The sequence below is a fragment of the Epinephelus lanceolatus genome, chromosome 18 (assembly GCF_041903045.1).
Source record: "Epinephelus lanceolatus isolate andai-2023 chromosome 18, ASM4190304v1, whole genome shotgun sequence".
NCBI lineage: Eukaryota > Metazoa > Chordata > Actinopteri > Perciformes > Serranidae > Epinephelus > Epinephelus lanceolatus.
This window is the reverse complement of record NC_135751.1, coordinates 3,709,626-3,731,647: the sequence shown is the minus strand read 5'-3', so window position 1 is coordinate 3,731,647 and position 22,022 is coordinate 3,709,626. Positions and strand designations below refer to the sequence as shown.

General features: G+C 40.3%; 2 protein-coding genes across 3 annotated transcripts in view; both read left to right on the top strand.

Moving 5' to 3' along the window:
* The first annotated feature begins 5,466 nt into the window (after positions 1–5,466).
* LOC117250861 (guanine nucleotide-binding protein G(I)/G(S)/G(O) subunit gamma-5) lies at positions 5,467–8,288 on the top strand. The gene is made up of 3 exons (XM_078161810.1): positions 5,467–5,581; positions 7,809–7,945; positions 8,128–8,288. The coding sequence occupies exons 1-2, from the start codon at positions 5,468–5,470 to the stop codon at positions 7,932–7,934; spliced, it is 240 nt and encodes a 79-aa protein (XP_078017936.1). The 5' UTR covers position 5,467; the 3' UTR covers positions 7,935–7,945; positions 8,128–8,288.
* Positions 8,289–10,572: 2,284 nt separating this feature from the next.
* carm1 (coactivator-associated arginine methyltransferase 1) overlaps positions 10,573–22,022 on the top strand; it is a 78,352-nt gene continuing 66,902 nt past the window's right edge. Inside the window, exons 1-2 of one of the 2 annotated variants that reach the window (XM_033645288.2) lie at positions 10,573–10,766; positions 21,351–21,476. In XM_033645288.2, the coding sequence (XP_033501179.2) occupies positions 10,625–10,766; positions 21,351–21,476 (268 nt within the window). In that variant the 5' untranslated portion in view covers positions 10,573–10,624. The remainder of the gene's footprint in view (positions 10,767–21,350; positions 21,477–22,022) is intronic. The other variant, XM_033645287.2, reaches the window with a different exon arrangement.

Here is a 22,022-nt window from a genome sequence, read left to right as displayed (position 1 = left end):
CGACCGACCTCATTAGCGCCCTCTAAAGGACGGTGACTTACAGGTATACTGTAGATTAAATTCCCGTCGTGTTTCCACTGAACATCCTCCCAGGCCATATAAAATTGTTCGAGACATAAACGCACGGCTTGTCACACAGGCTACCACACATAATGGGCCCTCCCTAATATTGTGTTACAAATCAAACACTGTAAACCCCAATCCATCCATGACACAAAATGTTAATGTAAAGTCTACACAAATACCCAGCATTGTCAAAATGTCATAAAAGCTTTATGTACACTTGACACAAAAACTCGTACTTTGTGAGCTCGACATATTTTTTCTATGTTGAGTGAACATTTTTTGAGTTTTGGTTTAATTTGGCAAAATGTATACATTATACCTAATTGGTTTAAGGCCAATAGCATCACTATCACTGTACACTTAACATATTGTGTTTGGGCTTAATGGGTTGAGTTTCCCAGCATGCCATGAGACAATGTGTTTAAGGCCATAGACACATAGACATACAGTACAGGCCAAAAGTTTGGACACACCTTCTCATTCAATGCATTTTCTTTATTTTCATGACTATTTACATTGTAGATTCTCACTGAAGGCATCAAAACTATGAATGAACACATGTGGAGTTATGTACTTAACAAAAAAAGGTGAAATAACTGAAAACATGTTTTATATTCTAGTTTCTTCAAAATAGCCACCCTTTGCTCTGATTACTGCTTTGCACACTCTTGGCATTCTCTCCATGAGCTTCAAGAGGTAGTCACCTGAAATGGTTTCCACTTCACAGGTGTGCCTTATCAGGGTTAATTAGTGGAATTTCTTGCTTTATCAATGGGGTTGGGACTATCAGTTGTGTTGTGCAGAAGTCAGGTTATATGAATATGAATTTTAACAGTTGTCCAATAGGGCTGTCGGCTGTGTATTAACCTGACTTCTGCACTTTTCCACTAATTAACCCCGATAAGGCACACCTGTGAAGTGGAAACCATTTCAGGTGACTACCTCTTGAAGCTCATGGAGAGAATGCCAAGAGTGTGCAAAGCAGTAATCAGAGCAAAGGGTGGCTATTTTGAAGAAACTAGAATATAAAACATGTTTTCAGTTATTTCACCTTTTTTTGTTAAGTACATAACTCCACATGTGTTCATTCATAGTTTTGATGCCTTCAGTGAGAATCTACAATGTAAGTAGTCATGAAAATAAAGAAAACGCATTGAATGAGAAGGTGTGTCCAAACTTTTGGCCTGTACTGTATATATCCCACTCTGGGGTTGAGGCTCTGATAGGCAGTGGCAGTCAATGCGGCATCTATGTATATATGTCTATGTTTAAGGCCATAAGCAGAAGAAAACTGTGTTTAAATGTGTTCTGGATCACTCACATTGGGCTACCCATTATGCAGTGATTTATGCTTATGTATTTCACAATGGTTCTAATGGAAAGACTTGTTCTTTGTTTCTTTTATCTCTTTATACTGTGTTGTTAATATTGTCATGAAAGCAATTTTTGCACCATGAATTAAGTTGTATATACAATTGGTGACTTCCTGCCTGTGTGGTCATTGGTGTAGTCAAGTATAATATTGTATTTATAACACCAGGTGGCTTTTCCTTTGTTTTAGCGTGGTAAGTTGAATCTGTCAGCACTTTATTTATAGGGCAGCTCCTGGCGCACCACATTTGCAGATGGACGGCCTCACCTCTATGGAGGACAGAACTGCCAAAATTAAAAATAATTACATAAATAAATGAGTCAATAAATTAATTCATATGCCATTAAATTGCACCAAAAATGCATAAAAAATAAATGTAGGCATTAATTAACTGATAAACTCACTGTGTCTTTTGTTTTTACATTTACTTTCCCTCACATATTCTTTGTACATTTACATTCCTACATACATTTTAACATTTACATTCCTTCACTCATTCTTTATACATTTACACTTCTTCATACATTTACACTCCTTTACACATTCTTTGTACATTTACATTCCTTCACTCATTCTTTATACATTTACACTTCTTCATACATTTACACTCCTTCACACATTCTTTATACATTTACACTCCTTCACTCATTCTTTATACATTTACATTCCTACATACATTTTAACATTTACATTCCTTCACACATTCTTTGTACATTTACATTTCTTCAGACATTCTTTGTACATTTACATTTCTTCAGACATTTAATACAATTTATACATTTACATTACTTCCTGAATTTTTTTCACATTTACATTTCTTCATGCATGCAGAAAGGCATGAAGAAAAGTAAATGCAAATGAGGGAGCCGTCCAAAGTGTGTCATGGGGTGAACTTTTCGCCTAGTGGTTGATCGACACCTGAGTGCATGGATCAACTATACATGCCTTGCTCCCCACAGCCACAGCCAGCTTAGTGGAAACCTCAGAGGACTGTAATGGCTGGGGCAGCTAGACGCTCTGTCTCTGAGCTTCCCAGAGAGGCAGCAGACAGGTTGGAGGAGTTGGAGCGCGGTAAGTATGAAATACTGAAATGTGATGTTTTTTCTTGCGTCTGTTGAAGATTTCTTGACTTACTTTCTTCATACACAGCATCCACTGCAGACGCAACACATGGAGGGGAGGGAAGTCAGAGGAGGATTGGATTAACCAAACTATTTAGAAAATATGGACCAAGACAGCACACTATTATGTGTGAAAGCATCATAGTTTGGTTAATTCATGGGTTAGCTTAGCTAGCCTGTGCTGGTGTAAATGAAACCCCTGAGAGTTGAGCGTTAGCAAACTTACAGATGCTTGTGCTCCTCTGACTTCCCTCCCCTCCATGCGTTGCGTCTGCAGTGGATGCTGCGTATGAAGAAAGTAAGTCAAGAAATCTTCAACGGATGCAAGAAAAAACACATTTCAGTATTTCATACTTACCGCACTCCAACTCCTCCAACCTGTCTGCTGCCTAGTGATGTTACGTTCGACCCAGTTTGCTCGACACAGTGTTGATCTTTTGAAGCGCAATTGTTCCGAGACAGTAGGTTCATTCGAGATGAGCCAGGCCTGCGCAGATTTGATCACCGGCGATTGGCGCACAATGCATGCCGGTTAGTTTTGTATCCGACTGAAAATGCGAGAGCGAGGCAGACGAAATTCGGAAGGATCCTTGACATTTGAACAGTCCTTTGGCAGGATTTGATGACGTAGCATCCTTGAAATTCGGCCGTTTGAGAATCCTTCCTTGTTTTTGAGAAACACCCAGTGCTGAATCCAAGGGTATTTCTCAACATCAAGGAAGGACCCTCAAACAGCCAAATTTCAAGGACGATACATCATAGACCCATGTCGATGGGCTGTTGTAACCCAGGGTTCAGATGAGCAAATAGTAAAATACTCTTTCAAACTCAAATAAGTTTAACATGACGTAAACCATGTGAGTAGTGTGCAGCCAATCAGCTGGGCTGCTCCGCTATTTACAGGAAGCAGACACCCTTCTAAGTAGATGAATGGGGCTGATGCACGGAGCGGAGCGGCTGCAGGTTGGTACAAAGTTTTGCTGGCGTTCACTTAATTTAATGTCCAATATGAAGGTTAACAGTCACTTTGTTGCCAACTGCAGATGTCCACTGGCTGTCGGAAGTTACCTTTTAAAAGCTGTGAATACTTGAAGTTCTGTTGAATCTGCTGACACTGCTTGAATTGGTGAGTTGAGCTAAACTTATTGTTAGCCTTTACATTTATTTACATGGCCATATTTTTCTTGTAATATTTACATAATTTGTTTTTTGTTTTTTTTTTGTTTCCTAAATACATGGTACCTATACTGAAATCAACCGTCTCTGTGTCCTGATTTATTGTCCATCAGTTACCAGTTCTCCTTGGCCGAATCTGGTCTTCTGATTTCATTAGCCTGCTTCTAGCTATTTACTGCCTTTATACCATTTACAGTCAAATATATGTTACACTGTTCCAATGTCAAGGATCCTTTCAGAGAAATTCCAAGGATGCATGTGTGGATCCTCCGCGGTTATAAAATCCTCACAATGCTTTGCACACCATTTGCTGGAAATGAGGGCGGGGCCTCGTCAATGAAACCTGCACCAGCGGAGCTCGGCAGGATTTAGATTACTATGTCATTTATTTGGATTAGTGTCTCCAGCAATTTTTATCATACAAGCTTAAAAAAATATTGTCAGAAACCTCATAATTTTCACTTTCCAATGTGTCCACTGCCACATGAGAGTTTTTGAAATAACATCATTTAGATTAAACAAAAGTTTTTAAATGAATAATTTACAGTAGAGATGGAGCGGTAAGTGTCCCCTCACCCCTCTTCTATTCACATGAGCTTCAATTGGTGTATTTTGGTGGGGTTTTTTTTTTCGGGGAAATGGCGATGAGAACAGCCACCGTAAAGACATTAGAATATCCAGCAGGTCAAAGCATCACTCATTTGTTTTGAGATAAACACATTTCAGGGGATTACACAGCAGTATAATGAACAATCGACACGGTCAGCTGTTTCAGAGCAGTGCGGCTCATCAGATCAGATCTTTTCATATCATTGTAGCAGAGTGTGTGGTGACACACACATAACATATGGAACACTTTGGAATCACGGAGTGATTCTGTGTGTAGGTCTGTGTACATACTGTTAATGATAATTTAGAACGTTTTTAGCTGTTTAGCTTCTGTTTGGTTACAAAAAACATGGGCTTTATATCTTATCTGCAGGAAGAGATGGAACTATTCATCTAAAATCGATTGTTACAGTGCCATTTTGAGTTCAATGAGTGTCCTTTTTTGTGCTAGAGTGTTTGCCGCACAAACACTTTTAGCAGAGCAGAAGAAGACAAAGAAAAAGAAGCAAAATTTCAAACCTGGGACTGGATGAGATTTTGAAAGAAGAAAGAATAACAGTTAAGTCTATAAACCTCTAAAGGCTTATGCACATCACACTGTGTAGGCTACTTGACATCTAATTGTAGGCTATTTGAGCGATGTTTCTTAAACTTATGTGATCAGCTGAATATTTAGGCTAGCTCAGCACTATAGAGAGTATAACAGTCTGTTTCGACTACGCATAAGGTAATTTATTTCTTGAGATATCTTTTGTTAGTTGTTTTCCTTTGGGCAACTCATTTCTAACAAACTACATTTCTGCAGACTAAAGGAAACATGTCAAGAACACAACCTAATGTTTATACAGTAACTGTACAATAACAATTAAACATTACTTTTCTAGTCATAGTCACAACATAGCCTCACATTAATAGCCGACACATCTGGTAAACATTCATTTTCTGTAGGCTATTGAGAGTAGACCTACTTTTAGTAAGTGCTTCGTTTACTAAGTGTTTTGAGGAGGTTAAATGTAAGTGTGTAAGTGTGTGTGTGTGTGTGTGTGTTTCCCGGGGGGGGGGGGGGGGGGGGGGGGGCGTATTTAGAGGGTTTGACCGGAGCATGTGTTGCTAGTACTGGAGTATGAATGTTCGTGCCTCAGTCATGTCGAACAACAGCGCCGCCAACAGCAGTTTAGTCATCGCCCAGAAGGCAGTGAAACAGCTTCGACTCGAGGCCAGCGTCCATCGGATAAAGGTAAATCCGCGACTCAACACTTCCATTTTCTTAGAATCAAATTTGTCCTGCGCATGACTCCCGCCCTGAAACGCATCGTGAGCTTTCATGTGCCGCGTACTATCCACCGCTGTCAGTGACCACACATTAATATTTAGGCCTACTCCAAAGCCATTCCTAAGCAACAACAAGTAGGCTGGCATATTATTTGTTATAAAGAATACTTTGTGACTCCTATTATTGTGTTGTCACAATCCATTTTATATATTTCGTCCTTTTTATTTGTGTGTATATACATATATATATATATATATATATATATATATATATATATATATATATATATATGTATGTATGTATGTATGTCTCTGTGTGTGTGTGTCTTATCTTATTTCTTATCCTATATTAGCAGTTCTATCATGTAGTAAAACTGCTGTAAACTTTAAAAGACATGTCTTATGTGGTTAATATAAACTTGCAAACTGTCATTAACCATAATCATTTTACTTTTACTCTACATTACAGCCAGAGTGTAACTTTCTGATGTGCAGTATAGCTCACTTAGTGAACAGACTTATCTGTGCGAGTGCAGCACAGTGATAGCTTTGTTGATTGTGCTGCTGGTGGGATTGTTGTGTGGCTTCTTATTTCAGAACAGAAGTCAGACCACTGTCAAATGTGTATCTACCCAACCAGCAATAAGCAGAATAAATAAAGCAAAGATAAATTTCACTCTGTCTACAAAGTCTTGCTCGTAGTTTGGTCTTTTTAATTTTAACTACAAGATGTAGCTTATCTTTCTTCATGTGAAATTTAAAAAACACCCACAAGGTTGCTAAGCTGCAACACATCTGCTACAATTAAGTATATAGTTTAATCATTTTTAAACAGACTGTACTTGTTTTTGACACAGTTCTATGTAGTTTTTACTTGTTGTAGGCCTGTTGAGCCCTGTGTAAAGAAAAGCATTGACCAATTGTGTAAAACTAGAGAAAATGAAAAAAAGGTTTGATACAAAATTTGAATTGCTGGGTCACATTACATCAAAGTTATTAAAAAAAAGAAAAGGTTTTATATAGAATAATATTAATATAAAATAGCAGAAGCACTAATATCCGACATGAAAACATTTGTCCTTTTTGTCTAGTATAGTGATACATTTTGGTAGAAAATCTGAGTGACTGGGACACATCACATGGAAGTTATTGAAAACTACACTAGACTATGCTTCTGTAGAAGAAGCATTGAAGTGGTGCTACAAGATTCATGCTCTTATCAGACTGTTGTCAAGGGGCACTAATCGTCCTCTTACTGCCAACGTCAGGTGAAACTGAGAAATGGTGCAGTGGCTGCATACCACAAAAGTTAACTGGAAGCTAGAAACTTTTTGGGCATATGCACATATATGTGGGGAGAGAGAGAGGGACGGGGGGGGGGGGGGGGGGGGGGGGCGAGGGGCACCAGGGTCTACCACAGCTGATCAGACCCAAGGTGCAGGCTGTGTAAAGATGCCCTTGAGACAGTCCAGCACATAGTGGCAGGGTGTAAGATGCAAGCAGGATCAGTGTACATGGAGAGGCACAACTAAGTGGCTGGGATAGTGTACAGGAACATCTGTATCCCAATGGGACACACCACCAAAACCAGACATAGTGGTGGTTGACAAACACCAGGAGAGGGCAGTGGTAGTAGATGTGGTGATACCAGCCGACAGCAACATCAGAAAGAAGGAACACAAAAAGGTGGAGAAGTATCAAGGGTTGAAAGAACAGCTGGAACAGATGTGGAGGGTAAAAGCTGACGTGGCCCCCGTGGTAGTAGGAACACTCAGGGGAGTGACCCCCCAAAGTGGGAGAGGGGGTCCGGCAGATTCCAGGAACAACATCTGAAGCCTCAGTCCAGAATTGTGCAGTCCTAGAAACAGCTAAGGTACTGTGCAGAACCTTCAAACTCCAAGGCCTCTGGTAGAGGATCCAAGCTTGAGGGTGATACAGATACCACCCTAAGAGGCTGAGAGGATTTCTTTTTGAATATATTTAAACCTTGAGTCTCCTTGAGACCTTGAGTTAATGGCCATGACACATTTTTTACCATAATCTGCAACATATTTGACAATACTCTTTATGGACAGTGTAATGGTGGCTTGTTTTAGTGCTCATTTCTACAAATATATGTGAAGACATTTGGAAGAAGAGTGATCACAAACTCCATTCTTTGTTGACCAAACAATGTGATGTGTGGAATACAGGTCTCTCAGGCTGCTGCAGAACTGAAGACCTTCTGTTTGCAAAATGCTCACAAAGACCCTCTGCTCACTGGGGTGCCCTCCAGTGATAACCCATTCAGGCCACCAAAGTCATGTGTCCTCCTTTGATCCTCTGACATGTGAGTGTGGCTCTCTTCACTTTGCTTGAATTGATCAGTTATTTCTAGATTCTCAAGTTTTTCTTTTCTGCCTTTCTATTACTTTTAATTTATCTCATGCAACTGCTAAACAGTGTCTCTGTTGTCTTTTAGAGCACAAGACACATCCCTTCAAGCTACATGTATTTTTTTTTTTCTTTTAGGGCTGTGAAGAAGTACAAAACACTCAAACAGATGCCTGGTCATTTTGCACTGTTGATCTCTGCCATGTGCTCCACTTCCTCTGAAGATAAAAAAAGCCAAGACAAGAACACTTACTCACTCACATGCGCACACAGGCACACACACGCACACAAACACACACATGCTACTAAGAAATGATGCTGATGAATTTAGCTGTGTGCTGTAACTGTAGGTAATGTACTTACTATGACAGGATGTGTGTTTCTAATGGCAACCACTGGTGTCGTGTTTTGCTTTTTTTAGGTTTAGAGGTAAACACAACAGGCCTTAAACTCACTCTGTTTTGATGAGCATACCCATTTTACAGCCAAACTACACTTTTTACAGTGGGTCATTGGACAAATAAAGCCTGGAGTTGATGACTAAAAAATCTTGTTAAAGTCACATTGGAAAGATATCAGAGTCCTATCTGATTTATTTCTATTTATGAACATCGTGCAAAGCAGATCTTACAAAAATAAAATGGATTCCATGTTTTTTCTTTTGTATGTGCTTGTAATACATATTCAGTCTGTGCCACGTGTAAGAGAAAAATTAAACTTGATAATCTATTCCCCTTTTTAAAGGATTCTATCAACCAATGGCATTTTGTAGCTATTGATTCCTGTCATTTATTTCGAAGAAACAGGAGCCTTTAAATAATCATTCATTTTGTACCTGCTAGGCAGAAATACTTCATAAAACAAAAGGAAACATTTGAAAGGGAACAGAGGAGGTATGGAAACCTGATAAGCTGATGTAAGTTGATGGATATTGCCAATCTTGTGTGAACACACAGCTCAGTTCAAAATTTCATCTTATGTGCGCTGTTATTATTCACCATTAAAAGCTGCCACGTGGTTGTTTTTGTTATCGGTCTGTGAAACTGTATCTGGCATGAATTTGCTATCTTAGTTTTAACAATATTAACTAGACCAATAATGTTGTGTTATCTGCCTCCCATCCACTGACCCTCATGTCTCATGATTACACAAAGCTTCATGTGTAATCAGTGAGCACGGTTACATGCGCACAATAATCAGATAACTGGGAATAATCAGATAATGGTAATAATCCGATTTGATGCGTTTACGTGCACTTCAATAATCTGATAATCAGAAAAACCTGGTTTACATGATTCAGTCCTTCAGTTGGATTTCTCCCCAAGTACATGATATAAAACTCAAACTTCCTGTTACAGTAGGTACTCATATCCTTGAAAATAATACCAAGTCATATATTTGCAGAATAAAGCACTCATCATGCTGACAGCTTATATTCTTACAGTACTGTTTGTTTTTATCATTAACAAATACATGTGAGAGCATTCTAATGTGTAGTTTATCAATGTGGAGCCAATTTTACATACTTTGGGTAGATTCGGAGTAAAAGTACTGCAAAGTGCAATATACAAGTGTATTGTATATAAACTTGTCACAAAGTGCCTAACATATAAGTAAGATAAAATAAAAGTGACAATTTAAACACTGAGAATATAAAAATATATTATTTTATGTAAAATCTTTATCTGAAAGGAAACAAAAGCTGTCAGATTAACGTAGTGGAGTAGAAAGTACAATATTTCCCTCTAAAATGTGGAGTGGGAGTATAAAATAGCAAAACCCGAAAGAAACCGGATTAAAGGGTATACATGCACCGAATAATCTGACTATTGGGGAAAAAGCTAGATGTGTTTATCTGATTTCTCATAATCAGATAATGGCTTTTATCTGATAAAGCCTATCGGATTATGCTGTTTACATGACCACTTGAATAATCAGGTAACTCCAGAAATCAGATAATGATCGGTTTATTAGTGTGCATGTAAACGCGCTCAGTGATATGCTATGCACATATAGAGTGTGGACTGGTAGCTGGAGAGGTGCCAGTTCACCTCCTGGGCACTGCCGAGGCACCCTTGAGCAAGGCACCGAACCCCCAACCGCTCTGAGTGCCTGTCATGGGCAGCCCCACTCTGACATCTCTCCACTTAGTGCATGTATAGGTCCTGTTTGTGAAAATTAAATTAAAAAAATTAGCACCACATCACATCATTATCTATCTATCTATCTATCTATCTATCTATCCATCTACAAAAAAGTCTGAGACTACAGGCCAAGATACTTTGAAGGTAACACTATTTTCTTCATTATAAATGATAATATCAGCCCATATCAGCTCACTTTTGTTTTTACATTTTTATGAATCCTCAAATTTTCTGATTATTTCCATGTTTTCATGAACACAGAGATTATATTAAAAACTTGAATGTAAATGAATAAAAATGTTTAAGAGCTACTGGATTGTATGAAGTCATATACACATCATGCCACTCTGTATTTACACAACGCCCACTTTAAGACGCACGGTGGCGCTGTTGGAGGGACTTGTGACGTTGATGCCCAAGCTGTCTCCAGCAGAGAGCAGTGCGTGGTTGGATGTGAGCGCTACTGACCTGTCTCTACTTCCATATCGAAGATGGCGGTCTCGGTGTTCCCCGGCGTGCGGCTCCTCTCCATCGGAGACGCGAACGGAGACATACAGCGACATTCAGAGCAGCAGCCCCTGCGGCTAGAAGTCAAAACCACGCAAGATGCTGCCCTTATCAATCTCTCCAATGGTGAGTTGACCTTTCTGCAGCTGCTCCTCGGATGTTCGGCCTGTCTTAACAGCCAATGCTAATGCTATGCAGTGCTAATGCCTATATTGCTAATCCTACCATTAGCAGCCTGCAAGAAGCTAACTAATCTTGGAAGCCCATGTCGCCTTCCCCTACTTATCACGAGGGAGCCGTTAAAACTCCGATGTTACGGGGTCTCCCACACGAGTTCACCGCGTTGGGGAGCTTGAAGAAAATAGAACGCCACATGAACACCGTAGCAGACTTCGTCCCATCAGCAAGCAGGGCAGCTAAGTTGTGTGTAGTTTAATGCTAACAGTGAACCGCTAGTTAAACAATGCCACTAGCTCTGGTTCAGCAGTGATGCGATATTGTAACGTTAGCCTAACGTAACATCCAAACAGCTCGTATCCAACATCCTTTCCTTTGATGTTTCACTACGTTTATTTTGTCACAGCTATATTAGTAATTCAGAAAATTCTGGGTGTTCTAAGAGACACGGGTTATGTTATGTTATGTTTCAGCTCGTGAATTAGCTAACGTTGGCCAGAGGGCATCACTTCTGACCTGCGCCGCAGTCGGGGAGCTGACGCTGCTACAGCGTTAGCGCTTCATTTAGCTGGTAGCCCATTCTGTAATAGAGCGGTAAACAAATAAACGTACGAAGCCCTTACTTTATAATGAAGCGGTCTTGGGTGGCGTAGTGAGACCGGGCCCTCATTACTTATGCATTCATCTTTGTTCTCATTGGAACAATAGCCTGGTGCTTCCCTCCCGTGTGGAGCAGCCCAAGAGACGCTCCACTCCTCTGCCGCTTTTCTCATTCAGTGGGATGTCCCGCTGAAAAGAAACAGCCGCGCGGCGCAGGCCTCCTCTGCTCTCACCGACATTCATGGTACATTCAGTTTGGTACTGAGAGGGTCGACCCCCACACGTCTCTTTTAGCATATGTTCAGAGATTGGGTTAAATTGAAATTTAAATCGATGGAAAGGGGTAAAGAAAGCAGTGTGTAAAGAAGCCACCGAGAGTATCTGACATGCGTTTTTTTTTTAACAGGAAATGCATCACAAATTTCCTAACAGACTTGAAACCACATCAAAAAGTGCATGTTCATAAATTTGACAAGGCTATCTGAAAATAAGATAAGCTCAAATCACCAATACAAGTTATCTGTAGGGAGTATAGTTCAGATACTTAAATAACGGCTCTGGAATGATACTTTCTTTGATACCAATTTTATGAAATACACTTACATCAGTGGGAGGCCTCCACGTTTGGGAAGACAGACAGGACGCTCGGCCTGAATATATATTCCTGTATGTATTTTATGTTGGTTCTAAATGATTAACTCTCTAAAATCATAAATTCCTTCTCTTAATTAAAAGAAAACGAATACAGACAGGAAGGTTTCTGTTGACAACTGAAAAAGTATCTCCAGTGTTTTTTAATACACAATGTCTGGAAATTAGAAGGTGTTGGATGCTATAAATTGTTGATTAGTAGATTCCTGATAACCTGCTTTATGTATTATTCTGAGAGATCTATTCTGAAGTTTAATTATAGGATCTATATTTGTTTTGTATGCATTTCCCCAAATTTCAGCACAGTAGGACATGTATGGCATTACAAGTAAACAATACAATATATACAAACATTTCGTATTTAACAACAAAAACTCCCTTGTCTTTAATATGACAAATAATTTATGCATTTAATATGTTCTATGTGTGGCTTCCAATATAGTTAATGACCTATGATCACTCCCCAAAATTTCAACACAATTTAAGTTCAGTTTTATTTCACAATTAGCCCTAATGCCACCAAACACCATAAATTTTGTTTTATTCTAATTAGTGATAACTTAGTAACAGCAAACTGTTTTTCAACATGATCATGGTCATGATGATGATAAAAAATATAATTTAAATAAGGTATAAATACTTCCCAACATCTAACCTTGTGGAACACTGCAGGTTACTCTCTAAGATGTGATTCAGTATTATTGATTTTTGTAAACTGATACCTGTTATTTAAATAACTTCTTAACCAAAGTTGTGTGACACCATTTATACCATAGCATTCACATTTCTAAAGAAGGCGAGAATAATCAATTGTGTCAAATGCGTTATGTAAATCAGTAAATATGCCTACAGTGTGCTGTTTTTAAATCTACTGCTGTTGCTATGTTTTCTTCAAAGTCCACTGCTAAAGATGTAAATCGATTACTCCTAAACCCATATTGATGGTCACTCAGTAACTCTTTTTCTCAATAAAGCCATCCAGTCTGTTTACAAATAGTTTTTCAAGTATTTCAGAAAATTTAGGTAGCAGTGACACAGGTCTATATTTTAATATCATATGCTTTTGGTTATTTAATAGATTGTAATCACTTTAATTTTATCAGTAAAAGTACCTGAGAGAAAGGATTTATTACACATAGAAGTAAATGGTTTGAGGACACAGTCAATTACTTCTTTAATAATTGACATACCAGTAGTATTATCATCTGTAAATGTTTTATTGTTCTGCTGGAGAACTTGTGAGTGAACAAGTGAGGCAGAGCTGTGTTGTGAGTGTGCGTGGAGAGATGCACACTGGTATGTGCTATAGGCCCGTTTCCACCGCAGGAACTTCGGGGTAATTTTATGGGGCCGGGGCCGCTGGTGCGTGTCTCCACTGCAGGAACCACCCCTGAAGGACAGAGTTCCAGAACTTTTACAGGGGCTAAACAAGTCCCTGCCTCGGGGTAGGTACTCAGAACGGCCCCGAAAGACTCCTGGCTGGGGCTTGGGGATTACTTGGTGCTGATTGGATATACTCAAGGAGGGATGTGACGACAACAGAAAGCAACAAAATAGCCGGCATTTTTAAAACTCAGCAGACGAGGGTTAGCTCGTTCATATAGCTTCCGCCGCCATCTAAAAAAAACTCACTAAATGGTCCGTGAAAAAAGTATTTTTTCCAGCGGATATCTTAGTTACAACATGATTGAGCTAGCAAAGTAGTTTTGTGTTTATGTGTGATATTTATTCAGTTATGGGAAGTCACGATGTCTAGAAAGCATCAGCTAACAGCAGCAGCAAAGCTAACATCAGGATGTCATCTGTTAAAAGCCTCCCGTTGTCGGATACGACATGAATCTACTCCAGTTAGCTCAATCATTTTGTAACTAAGACATCCGCTGGAAAAAATATTTTTTTCATGGCCATTTAGTGAGTTATTACAGACACCGCTATCGGCTAACGGCGTCTCTACGTCGCCCTGGTCGAAATGGTCGCGCAAAGATTACGTAACATCCAGAGCCCGTAACTTTACAGGAACCTTCCTCGTACTCCGCTCTCAGTGGAGACACGGCGGGTGAGAGGGCCGAGCGAGAGGACGTTCCTGTAGTAGTTCCTGCCCCCCAAATAGTACCAGGAACTTCTTCAGTGGAAACGGGCCTTATGTAATGCAAGTTGGCCCTATATTGATATAAACAGTGTTTAGAGCCCTATGAAATCCGTTTTATTTTTCTCCAAATTCCGTTTTAATTTTTTCCGAAATCCGTTTTATTCCCCATAAATCCCCAAATTCCGTTTTTAAATTTTTTGGACTTCTATTTTTGACCATTTACTCTTAATTATCCACCAAATGAGTGTGTTTTTAATGCTAATGAATAAAATACACAAATAGACATAACCTTGCATTTATTTAAACACTAAATTGTGCACACTTTTCTCAGTGCTTCAAGTCAGAAGCAGTTCTTCAATATGCAACATAACATTGCACTAATAAGTGCTTTAAGTAAACAAAATTATGCTTATGAGCTTCAAACTGTTTAAAGTAAAAAAATACATGACTGATTTAAAAAATAAATAAATTAAAATAAAGTGCTCAATAAGCTTTTTTTCTTCAAGTAGAAAATAGTAATTGCAATTACTATGCAACACTCAGTTACACTTGGCAAAAAGTTACACTCGAGTTTTGCACAGCGCCGACTGGATCTTTGCTCTCAAACCACAAAAAATGTGATGGCACAACAGTCTCCTTCAGTACGTTATTCTATGCTTTCTTTTGATTTTCACATTGGCTAGTCATCCTATTTAATTTGTCTTCTGATTAAATCGGAACCGTTGAAACAAGTGTAGTGTGTAGGAAGCCTCTGCAAGTGATTGGTTGCTGGCAGACACTCTGTGCTGCAATAAAATGGTTAATCAGCAGTGCCGTGCACAGTAGAGCCGATGCGCTGCTGGTTCTGCTGGCCTGAATAGAATATAATGTCTATAGCCTTACTGTTGTGTACAGCCTTATAGACTGAGCTGAATAGTGATGCACCGGTCGACCCGTAACCCGCAGGACCCACAAATGGACCTGTGGGTCGGGCAGCAGTGATCGCCTGTTAAATCGGTCTGTAAATGATATTTTGACATTACTGGCTATTACTGTCATGGTATCCGAAGTAGGCTTGGGCCCATCGGCTGAATCCATCACGGTTGGTTTCATTTTTGGCGATTTTTTTGGCCGATTTTTGTCATTTTATTTTGCTAAATTAATGGTCTGTCTCCACAGAATTCAACTCGGTACATATAGTCCATAATAACTATGTAGAGCACAATTCAAAGTGTGTGCGTATTGGAACTGGCAGCTTAACACTGATTTCCGACGAGTCTTTCACAAAACACGTCAGTGATGGCGGAGCTGAAAGTTACGGCTGGGATCCACCGGCAACGGGAGCGGCGCAACACGTCTGCAGCGCGAGTCCCGTAACAGCTCGCCCCCGTTAATCAATTACAGCGGCTGCACCGGCAACGGGAGCGGCGCGACAACTTTCTATTTTAGGATGCTCTTCTATTTTTGTCGCGCTACGCTCCCCTACACGACCCTCCAGCAGATAAAAACTACATGAAATAGTGTGCTAAACAAGCACAATGTGTTTTTAAATGAATAAACCATTATCAGAGGTGATATGTGATGATTTTTTTTTCATGCATTTACCCATGTTTATCCATGACATTGTGTAAATGTCCGTGGCGGACATTTGAAAGTGAGTAGATGACAAACAGTACAGTAAACTTGTAGATAACTCAAATATATGTAATAACTTAGGTGGGAAATGCTTTAACTATCATGGCTAAGCAAACGGTAAACAAGACGCTTGACGTAATGCTTATGTTTGCAGCCGGTGGAACCCGGCTGTAAAGTGAATTCATATGTGCATATGGTTAACAATGTTACCAGCCATGCTAAACACCCTCTCTGATGGTGTGCTTGTTGCCGGTATGCACAGATATTTCCGTGCCATGTTGGACATGAGTGGGCTCGCAAAGCAACGCTGCATTTTTTTGCTGCATTCATGTGGTGTCGGGAGATTCGAGTTGCCGAGTTGTTTTTCTGACATGAGGTGGCGTTCATGTCAATTATCCCATTCTGAAAGTCATTTTTCGATTCTTTCCGACATCACATGAATGCAACATCCCCCCTTTTTTTTTCTCTGCCACACACACAACTGCTGAATATATCGGCAACCGCCGGTTGATGGGCTGACGGTGGCCGGTTGGAAATTTTTAATGTATCGCCCAACCCTAATCCGAAGGTACTGATGCGTTGAGCAGGTGACAGTCCGCGGTCATTTTCAAAACACACTTGTGTCACGCACTCCACAAGAAACTTGTTGAACTTTAAACAATAATTTATTGCAGGCTACAAAACGGGGGAAACAAACGTTGACAAAAATGGTTCCATTATTCATATTGAATTCAAAAGATAATGAAAAAACAGCTACAAGTTAGAGGGAATAGTGATAAAGTGGTAAAACTTGGCATTGATCCACAGCCTCAGACGGATGCGCTCAAGCATGTGTGTACACAAGCTCCATTGGTAGGCTATACTATATTTTCACATTTTTAACAATGCAATTTAAAAGTTTTGATTTTTATTGATAACCTACATTTACCAACAACAAAAAGACTACATTTAGCACCAAAAAAAAAGTTAAAAAAAAATTAAAACAAATAAGTAAATAAAAAAAAAAATACAGAATACCAAATTTTCATAACGAATACCTACCCACAGAAATGAATATTCGAATATCCGAATATTTGGGTACGGCCCTAGCACTAATAAGTGCTTTAAGTACTACACACTTTTGAGCTTTAAACCGTTTCCAGAAAAACATATTACAAGACTAATATAAAAAATAAAGTGCCCAATTAGCTTTTTGTTTTTCAGGTAAAGAGAATGCTTCAAAAATAACGCAAAAGCAGTGAGCAACATTACCTGCAGTGAGAAAAATTATCTGAGATATGAAATTCAAGCAGAAAAATAATAAAGAAAATAAACTTTTTTAAACTTTAGCAAGTGATTCACATAGGTCACACTTGTTAGTCCTTGTGAGCTACTATCTCTATCCATTTAAGTTCCCCACCTAGCAGAGACATCGCCATTGAAATACATGATTGTCAGCCTCTTTGTGTTGAGCTCAGTGAGAGCCTTTCGCTTGTCTGTGAGGAGAGTTTTATATTTGCTGAAGCTCCTCTCGCAGTCAACTGAGCTGACCGGGAAGTAGATGTAGGGCACAGCCACTTCTGCAACTCTTGGGAATCTTGTACTCAGGCCTCTCCAGTAGTTGGCCCGCTCCATTTCAGCCAGCAAGGGATCCCTGGACACAGTGCTGATAGGCGAGCCACTGTTCACTGAACTCTGCTGATGGGTTAGCCATTGGCTTCAGTGTGGAGTAGGCTTCAATCTGCTTTTCCATCACTGGAGCCTGGATCACTGGATCAAACACCCTGATCAGTTTGAAGACCTCTCTGCAGGGCTCAACAATAACGATTGCCCGATTGCCCGGGGCAAGTAAAACTCAAGGTCGGGCATGTAAACTAACAACTCACTTGCCCGATCGGGCAAGTTGCTAAGAATAGTAAGTTAATAACTGATAAAATAAATGTATTTTAAAACGTGCTCCTTCGGCTCTGATGCAGCGGCCTCTTTGCCTGAAGTCACAGGCACACGCTGTGTAACAGTGTCCCCCCCACAGACCCCACTGATTGGTTACATGGCACAAGTGAAGCACAGAGCAGCACAGCATATAAGAGGGCTCTGTCTTACCTCTTCATAAACTAAAGTCATTATTTTGCACGACGGACGCTTCATATAATAACATAACAATATACTATTTATGGTGTTATGTCATCGTGTCATTTCTGTCTCTATATGGTCAAGCGTTAACAATTCTCCTCTGCTCTCTGTATCGCGCACGGCGGAGTTCCGCCACACACACAGGTGAGCACGCTAGAGCGGCTCGGGCCGCATATTCCTGCCCAAACCTGACCCGAGCCCGGTGCAGTTTGTCAGCTGACAAAGTTATTGTTATGGACAGTGTGTAAATAACCATCAACAGACTGCTGTTACACACAGACAAACACGCTGCTCGCACAGCAGTGCAGCACGGCACTCATGATGCTGAGCTTGTGTTGCGTTCAGGCGATGTCACGTAAATAACAACTTCCAGCGCTTAAATAGGTCATAGCACAAAACAGCAGCATGTCAAGTGACTTTTTAATTTTATTATATTCAATATAACTGTATTTTCCTAAATCTTGAGACACCTCATATGTAAGCTAGACAGACATTTCACCTGCTCATTACTGTGCACACATGTACTGTATGTACTTAGTCCTAAAGAGCCCTTCTGGTGCCAGTAGATATAGTATCTCACATAAGTGAGTACACCCCTCCCATTTTTGGAAATATTTTATTATATCTTGTCATGAGACAACACTACAGAAATGATACTTTGATATAACTTAAAGTAGTCAGTGTACAGCTTGTATAGTAGTATAGATTTACCTTCCTCTGAAAATTACTCAAAACACAGCCACCAACATCTAAACAGCTGGCAACATAAGTGAGTACACCCCACAGTGAACATGTCCAAATTGTGCCTTAAGTGTCAATATTTTGTGTGCCAACCATTATTATCTAGCACTGCCTTAACCCTTTTGGGCATGGAATTCACCAGAGCTCACAGGTTGCTTCAGGAATCCTCTCCCACTCCTCCATGATGACATCATAGAGCAGATGGATGTGGAGACACCTTGCGCTCCTCCACCTTCAGCTTGAGGATGCCCCACAGGTGCACAGGTGAGTTTAGGGCTGGATACATACTTGGCCAGTCCATCACCTTCACCTTCAGCTTCCTCAGCAAGGCAGTTGTCATCTACTAGGTGTGTTTTGGGTCATCATCATATTGGAAAATTAGATAATGAAAACTTGCAGCCCAGTTTCTGAAGAGCTCATGCTCTGCTTGGAATTCATGTTTCCCTAAATGAACTGAGCTCCCCAGAGCCAGCAGTACTCATGCAGCCCCAAACCATGATGTTGCCACCACTATACTTGACTTGAGCATGGGACAGTTGTCTTGGTGCTCTTCACCAAGGTGCCACACATGCTGAAAGAGCACCATGACAACTGTCCCTTGCCTACAGTCAAGTATAGTGGTGGCAACATCATGGTTTGGGGCTGCATGAGTGCTGCTGGTTCTGGGGAGCTCGGTTCATTTAGGGAAACATGAATTCCAAGCAGAGCATGATCGCCCCTCTTCAGAAACTGAGCCGCAATGCAGTTTTCCAACATGATAATGACCCAAAACACACCTAGAAGATGACAACTGCCTTGCTGAGGAAGGTGAAGGTGATGGACTGGCCAAGTATATATCCAGCCCTAAACTCACCTGTGCACCTGTGGGCCATCCTCAAGATGAAGGTGGGGTAGCGCAAGGTGTCTTCACATCCATCTGCTCCATGATGTCATCATGGAGGAGTGGGAGAGGATTCCTGAAGCAACCTGTGATCTCTGGTGAATTCCATGCCCAAAAGGGTTAAGGCAGTGCTAGATAATAATGGTTGGCACACAAAATATTGTCACTTAAGGCACAATTTGGACATGTTCCCTGTGGGGTGTACTCACTTATGTTGCCAGCTGTTTAGATGTTGATGGCTGTGTTTTGAGTAATTTTCAGAGGAAGGTAAATCTATTAGGGATGTCCCGATCCAAATCGGCCGCCGATATTAGCAAAAAACATGCATCGGCATCGGATCGGACTGCATGGAACAATGCCGATCCAAGAAGTCCGATCCAGTTTTTCACAGAGTCCGGCCATCCCAGCGCTCCGCGATTCAAGCAGTCCATTCCAGTGATCCGCTCCAGCTCTTACTATCAATCCACCAGGCCAGCATGCAGACGGCAGACACACATGGAGGGTAGGAAGAGTAGCGGTCAATTTAGTTAACTGACTATTTGTTTTCTGCTCTGGTTTTTTGAGAGTGATATTTTTATTTGGTTTACACTCTTACTGTTTAAGTAAAGAGCACTGATGGCATTGTTTTGGGCACAATTAGTGAAATTGGAGCCATGGATGGACTATTGCTTATTTAAACAGGCTGGCACTGACACTACTAAAATAACTGAAAAGGAAAGGCTGCATTGTTTGTTAAATGTCAACAATGTCTTGTGGTGTTAATCTATTTTTTATTTATTAGTGGGCCAAAGCACAAGTGTGTGGAGTCTTGCTGCTATTTTAATTTCAATGTTAGACATTTTAAAGATTTCTTGTGTTGATTTATTTTGTATTTATTAAGGGGCCAAAGCAAACCAGCTATATTTTTTATTTAATGTTAATGTTCAAGTTTAAAGTTTGTTTATTTAACCCTGTTAACAATAAACAGGTCAGTTTCTCATACCAACTGTTGTGGATCATTCTAAATAACCCGATTAAGTAGTTGTTCTTGTTAGAGTAATATTGCTTGATCAAACCTTTTCTAACATGACTGACAACAAAATAAGTGAATATGTATAATACGCGATCGGATTGGTATCGGCCAAAACTCAAGGCTGTAATATCGATATTGGATCGGAAGTGAAAAAGCTGGATCGGGACATCCCTAATATGTATATATGTATGTGTGTGTGTGTGTGTATATATGTATATGTATATATATATATATATATATATATATATATATATTTTGTCCATATATACATTGTCCATATATACATACATACATATTCATAATTATCATCATTATGTAAGGAACAGTGATGAAGGTTTTTGCCTCCCCAGGTCAGATTCGTGTTTGGGGAACTTCTACCCAGAATAAATCATCTGCTCGTTTTGAGAGGGTTAGATGTTTTCTCACATTGTTCCAAAGTGTCTTGTGACGTGGTAACAATGTAAGTGGTTGATCTGTTGGAGAAGTGAGGTGTGTGGCTGGCTTCTTTCCCAGAGGATGCATCTCCCTTAATCTGAAGTGCTGCTCTTGATCTATTAATAAATGCTGGATTATCTCAGGTTGCTTTATGACTCTCTCCTGGGCCTTCACTTTGAGCCCGGCTTCAATGCTTTGTTTTAACAAGGCACTTGAATGTTAACCTCTCCTGAGGACCCTCGTCACATTTTGACAGTAAAAGTAAAATTCAAGCAGCATTTGGCACACTGTTTTTTTGTCGGTTTTGTTAGTTGTTTTTTTTTGTTTGTTTTGTTCTATTTAAAATTTAAGTGGCTGTATGCAAGCGTGTTTGATGTTGTCCTAACATTTTCTTTCTAGGAGAGGAGGCAAGTGTGTTCAAGTGTTCGGTTTCCAGGGAGACGGAGTGCAGCCGCGTGGGGAAGCAGTCATTCATCATCACACTAGGCTGCAACAGCGTTCTGCTGCAGTTCTCCTCGCCTGCAGGTACACACAAATACCCTAACACATTATAGGATTGTCAAAAGTATCGATACTCTGAAAAGTATCGATACTCGAACGCTGTATCTGGATACAATGCTAATTTACAAAAGTATCTATACTAACAGTGCACGCCACCTCAGCGCCTGTCGGGTGCGCGCGACGGATCCGATGGACACGCGCTGTGCAGGCGGCATCTGGCAGATACAGAGCCCTCGCTGCAACCCGGCTTGTTGTCGTCGCTGTGCATGCACGCACACATTTCTGTTGCTGTAATATGGGCAGCGCGGCTGCAGAAGGATCAGAGCAGCCAGTTTTGGTCAAAAATGATAAAGGAAAAAGCGGTCTTTGGAAATATTTAGTGAAGTGAACACAGCACGCTGCAGACGGCAGGTACAGCCCCTCCCCTCACTAGCAGCTGAGCAACTGGTGTCGCCAGCATCAAACTAAAATATAACTTCTAACGTTAATGTGGGAGCTAAGCAGAAAACTTTATCAGTCATGCCCGTCTGTTACATTAAGAGACAATGTTAGTTTAACAGGACAACACAA

Bases quoted from the DNA above. Each gene is read 5' to 3' on its own strand.
- LOC117250861 (XM_078161810.1), top strand. From the start codon at position 5,468: ATGAATGTTCGTGCCTCAGTCATGTCGAACAACAGCGCCGCCAACAGC. The intron at 5,582-7,808 runs GTAAATCCGCGA...TGTGGAATACAG, and splicing joins CCAGCGTCCATCGGATAAAG to GTCTCTCAGGCTGCTGCAGA.